The 6,000-nt window shown below is 37.0% G+C and overlaps 1 protein-coding gene across 1 annotated transcript; it reads right to left on the reverse strand.

Moving 5' to 3' along the window:
* Window positions 1-1,503: 1,503 nt before the first annotated feature.
* Window positions 1,504-4,613, reverse strand: LOC306894601 (uncharacterized protein). The gene is made up of 2 exons (XM_079457282.1): window positions 4,490-4,613; window positions 1,504-3,522 (listed from the first exon to the last, which is right to left on the reverse strand). Exon 2 carries the CDS (start codon window positions 3,518-3,520, stop codon window positions 2,408-2,410), a length of 1,113 nt encoding a protein of 370 aa, XP_079313408.1. The 5' UTR covers window positions 3,521-3,522; window positions 4,490-4,613; the 3' UTR covers window positions 1,504-2,407.
* Between the last annotated feature and the right edge of the window lie 1,387 nt (window positions 4,614-6,000).

Consider the following 6,000-nt stretch of genomic DNA (forward strand, 5'->3'; position numbering starts at 1 on the left):
AGATCTAATATTTAGCAATCCGAGTCGTAACAGTTGATTATCTGTATTATGTTCATGTTTAGTTAGTTTAACTTTAATTAAATTACCTTTGAGAGGTTTACGCATTATTTTATGTTTGCTAATCCGGGGGACAGACACAGTCTCTATTTTATGATGTTTGGGAGAAAGTATTATCACATGTTGTGTATTTAGTGTGTTCTGCAACGTGAGACGGCAAGCAGACCGTTGGTTAAGCCATTCTGTCTGCTCCCTGACCTGGGCCCCAGTGAGTCAAGTTTTAGCATTAAGACTATATGCCATATTTCTAGACAGTAGAAAAGCTCCAGCCCAGGAGGGATGGAGACCATCACTTTTCAACAGGTCAGGTCTGCCCTCAAAACTCTTCCAGTTATTTATAAAAACAATATCATTCTGCAGGCACCACTCAGACAACACACCATTTAGATATGATAATCTGCTATGTATCTCATCGGCACGATAAGCAGGGAGGGGGCCAGAGAATATTACAGTGTCTGACATCGTCCTTGCGAGCTCACACACCTCTTTAATATTATCTTTTGTGATCTCCGATTGACGGAGTTGAACATCATTTGTGTCGACGTGAATAACAATCTTACTGAATTTACGATTAGCCTTAGCTAGCACATTTAAATTTGACTTGATGTCAGGCGCTCTGGCTCCCGGTAAACATTTGACTATGGTGGCTGGTGCCTCTGTTAACGTTCCGAACAATAGAATCACCGATAACTAGGGCACTTTCAGCAGGTTTCTCAGTCGGTGCGTCACTGAGTGGGGCAAACCTTCCCTGCTGCGGGGGTTGTTCAACCGGAACCGAACTGAGTGCGCCAATATTGCTCGCATCCAAAGTGTTTTCTAAGCTCCTTAGATTCTTAATATCCTCAGATAAAGATTGGATGCGAAACTCTAATTCTGAGATCTTCTCTGTCAGCCTAGCTATTTCCTTGCATTTATCGCATGTAAAGCCCTCGCCGCTGACAGAGAAGGCTAAGCTAAACATATGACATGAGGTGCAAGTGACAATAATAAGAGAAGAAGCCATAACTCACTAGGTTTGAAGAGTAATTCCAATTTACCAAGGTTGCTCGATGAATCTTAGTATATGCGCTTTAAAGAGAAACCGTTAGCACACAAGAAAACTAGAAGGCAAGATGATATTTAGCAGTGTAAACAGAAAGCCCGCTAGCACGCTTTTGCTATGCTAACGGCGCTGAGTGTTTTGGTTTAAGATCTTAAGTAAATAACCAGGAGATGGTTATTGAGATATCAGGATAAGTTAGCAACGACCGTGATAATTAACAATGTATGCTATGAATAAAATACACTAATATGAAAGTGCAAGTTAAGTGATACAACAACCTGATTCCGTGACTGTGTGTCCCCAACCTGATTTTAGGGTATATTAAAACAATGCTTTATAAACAACTGAAATGCATAAAGAAAGAGCTCGCAGGAAAAGACAGGCAGGAAAGACAGGTTAACCTGAAAGGTAGTTGTTTTTAATGTATTTTCACATAATTGATCTGTTTTTCTACAGTTTGATAAAAATTATTAACAGTAATATACTGTAACTGAATGAATTATGACTAAAATATTCTCTGTATTTTTACGGTTTTTTGTATTGTTATTTGACGGAATCCGTCTGGCAACTCTGCTGCCAGAGATTTACAGTTTTTACGTTTTTTTTTACAGTGTAGGCATAGCCTGCCAGGGCATGGTAAAACCCCAAATAAACCACATTTAAATTTTTAATGATAATTTACAAAAAATAATAAATATCGTTAATTTGGAGCATTTGGAGTTTGCTATAATGTGCTTAATCACTGGTCGAATATAAACAGACATCACACGCTGGAGAAAGTTATTCCTGGAGGGAACATTCAGAAGGGGATACATTTAAAACACTTTCAATTTACTGATTTATGTAATTTAACATACATTTCTGTCATGAACAGGAAAATAATCAATAAAACATTTACGGTAATTGTCTGTAAAAGTACATCTTTTAAATCTGTAAAAATTTAGAGTAATGTTCTGTAGAAAAAAAATGTAATCCGTAAAAATAGTATGAAATGCCTTTAAAAACATAATTTTGATGTAATTGTAAGTTACAATACTGTAATTTTAATGTTAAAACTTTAAATTACAGCAAATATCTGTAAAACAACATCATTTTACCGTTTAATGAAAAACTTGGGAAATTCTGTAAAAAATACAGAATATTACCTGTAAAATATGCTTGCCATATAAAATGAACATTGAATCTAAGTGTTTATGGTTTAAACAACTAGAACTTAAATATCTTGTTTTTTCAATTGTGAAATGTTTCTCTCCGCTCTGAGTTCTCGTATGCTTCTTGAGGTTACTCATAAATCTTTCCACACTGAAGTCATGCAAAAGACACTGATGACACAAAAAGGGTTTCTCTCCAGTGAATTCTCATGTGTCGCTTAAGGCTACTCGTATCTGTAAAAGTCTTTCCACACTGTAGACATACATGAGGTTTCTCTCCGGTGTGAATTCTCATGTGTGTCTTAAGGCTACTCGTAACTGTAAAAGTCTTTCCACACTGTAGACATGCGTGAGGTTTCTCTCCAGTGTGAATTCTCATGTGTGTCTTAAGGCTTCTTGTATTTGTAAAAGTCTTTCCACACTGTAGACATGTGTGAGGTTTCTCTCCAGTGTGAATTCTCATGTGTGTCTTAAGGTTACCTGTTTCTGTAAAACTCTTTCCACACTGTAGACATGCGTGAGGTTTCTCTCCAGTGTGAATTCTCATGTGTGTCTTAAGGCTTCCTGTTTCTGTAAAACTCTTTCCACACTGTAGACATGCGTGAGGTTTCTCTCCAGTGTGAATTCTCATGTGTCTCTTAAGGTGACCTGTTTCTGTAAAACTCTTTCCACACTGTAGACATGCGTGAGGTTTCTCTCCAGTGTGAATTCTCATGTGTGTCTTAAGGTTACCTGTTACTGTAAAACTCTTTCCACACTGTAGACATGCGTGAGGTTTCTCTCCAGTGTGAATTCTCATGTGTGTCTTAAGGTAACTCGTAGCTGTAAAACTCTTTCCACACTGTAGACATACGTGAGGTTTCTCTCCAGTGTGAATCCTCATGTGTATCTTAAGGCTTCCTGTTTTTGTAAAACTCTTTCCACACTGTAGACATGCGTGAGGTTTCTCTCCTGTGTGAATTCTCATGTGAATATTTAGATCACCTGTTTGTGTAAAACTCTTTCCACACTGTAGACATACATGAGGTTTCTCTCCAGTGTGAATTCTCATGTGTGTCTTAAGGCTACTCGTAGCTGTAAAACTCTTTCCACACTGTAGACATGCGTGAGGTTTCTCTCCGGTGTGAATTCTCGTCTGCTGTTTTTCAATCTTTTTGTCTCCTGTTCTCAGAGCTTCTTCCAGTGAACCTTTCTGCAACTTTTGTGCACGTTGATGTTTCTGATCAGCATCTTTTACTTCATCTTGACTGTCCTTATACACTTCCATCATATCTGAAGTGAACAAAACTATCTGTTAAACACAGTTTTACAATTGTACAAAACAACAGCAGAAGACGAGATCTTAGTTTCATTTTCAGGGAACACAGTCATTGATTTGGATAAAAGTGTTTGCCATGAACACATCCTAAGAGAATATTTTAACTTTACTCTGTTTAAATTACAACATAAAATGAGCTTATATTGTACATTATTGACATTTGTATTTGATTGACAAAATGTATTCATTGTGCAATCCAGAGAGCAAAGGTATGTTTATTATAATAATTTTTTTTACCGAATTATGTATTTTATAAATTAAAATCATTCCTGACATGATATCTTTTGGTTTGGATTGAATGAATCAAGTATAAATCAAGAATCAATGCGAAATATTTTCAGGTACAAAATAAAGTCATCAGATGTGAAATAACACTACATAGTCTTCACTGTATAAATTGAATATAGATCAATCCTTATTAGAGAGACACCAGTCAAGAGCTTTGAGTGACGATTTTCTTTTGTTGTTTTATTAACAATAATAACAGACTGTGATTTATAAAGCTGCTGTCACTTTAAGCTCAGTACAGCAGAAACGATGCCCCCAAAAATATAGTCGAGTAAAAGAAAGAATGACAACTAAAAACCAACAGACTGTGTCTCATGTAGTCGAGTAAAAGAACAAATGCATGTTTTCTTTTCAATAAGACGATAAAAAACCATCAGACTGATGAAAATGTGAAACAAAGGGTCAAAATGCTGTGCTCTACAAACTCAAACCAGAACGATGGTCACCTTATAGCCAAACATGTGATTCTATTGAACCTTTACCAGATCACAACCAGATCAAGTTATGATCATTTTATGCAGTTTAGTGATTCCCTTTCAGTTCTAATCTTCTGCATTTGTGGTTTATCAAATAAATATAAAGCTTAATAATTCCTCCACTGTCAGAAATAAAGATTTAAAAACAGAAACCAACCTCTGTGTTCTTTAGTCCTCTGAGTTTCTGTTGTGTGTAGTTCTGGATCTCTCGTGTTCTCAAGCTTCTCTTCCACAAACTCCAACAACTGTGTGAAGATTTCAGTTCTTACACCTGAAGTGATTCTTCTGCTTGTTGCTTTCTGGTATTTATTGGTGGTTTGATGTAGGAGGAGCTTTACTGAAGGTGTCAATCACGGTTGGTGTGAACTGGAGGTGTTAGAGAGACATTGTCAATAACTCAACTCAGCTTCACTTATATAACATCACTAAAAACAACAATTGTTGACCAAGATGCTGTCCACTATATCAAATACCAACATTTATCTCCATGTGTGACATAAATGACAAAAACATCTCGGCCACATCACAAATCAACTACAGAAACCCAAGCAAAGTGAGAGCAGTTGTCATAAAAACATCTAACAATGTTCAATTTCTTTGGTCTTATTCATGAAGGATAAATATTCAACTGCTTATTATTTACAGTGTTTCTAACTTTAGCTCTCATTATATTAGCGCTGTGTATTGACAAAGGCCTTGTGATACGATACATATCACCATAGATAAATCACAATGCAATAGATTTTTATACTAGACATTTTGTAATAGATTTTTACTAATAAAATGTAATACAAATAAAAAGTCTCCCTCTTGAGACATTGGCCATATGTACTGTAGCATATATATGACGATGAAACACAATTAAAAATATCACAGATTGTAGCGGTTGGATTATCGATACACTATCCTGAAAAAATATTGCGCTGTAGTCTATCAATATTTTTGCACAAACGACAGAAATTGGCTGCAAATCGAAATTCAGAATAATAAACTGATTAAATTGAAAAGAATGAGAGTTAAATCATTCAATAACTTCTAAAGGACTTTGACCGGTTACAACAAGACCCTCAGGTTATAAAACTGTCTGGTGTTTTTAATCACAGAAGTTTTGAGCTTTTAAAGTTTTTAGTTTGTAATAATGACACTTTTCCGCATGTTCACAAGACCGTCAAGAATCCTTGAAATGAAACTTAACGAGAGAATCCGCCGGTCGTTCATTCTCTCTGAACGGATTTGAAACGATACAGCGGCGTCTTATAATAAATTCGTTCCCTGAACTTCTCCGCGATTAGTTGAGTTTTAAACGTCTGAAATGTCACATTGTTCGTCAACAGACTCATTGAAAGCGGTCACAGCAAACAGCGCATACAGGCGCGCAGACAGCACTATAGTGACGGGGAGACAAGACCCCTCAGACTCATAGTGACCCGATCTGCCCCTCACTGTCCCAACGAAAGACGACAAACATCAAACATCTGTAAAACTGAGGATTCATGAGGATGTCCGCTATGTACATTAGCCTGAGTAGTGACGGACAGGCCCGCAGCTGCTTCAGTATTTTCCCGTCACTGCTTCACAATCGTGTCGGTCATCGACGTTCAGTCTCTGTGTGCTGCTGCTGTTAGCCTGTTGCTAGCCGATCCGTCCGGAAACACGCATGCGCGAAAC

Source organism: Barbatula barbatula (genome assembly GCF_947034865.1).
Source record: "Barbatula barbatula genome assembly, chromosome: 5".
Classification (NCBI taxonomy): domain Eukaryota; kingdom Metazoa; phylum Chordata; class Actinopteri; order Cypriniformes; family Nemacheilidae; genus Barbatula; species Barbatula barbatula.

What these genes read in the sequence shown, in the direction of transcription:
- LOC306894601 (XM_079457282.1), bottom strand. Translation starts at nt 3,520, where the DNA reads ATGATGGAAGTGTATAAGGACAGTCAAGATGAAGTAAAAGATGCTGAT.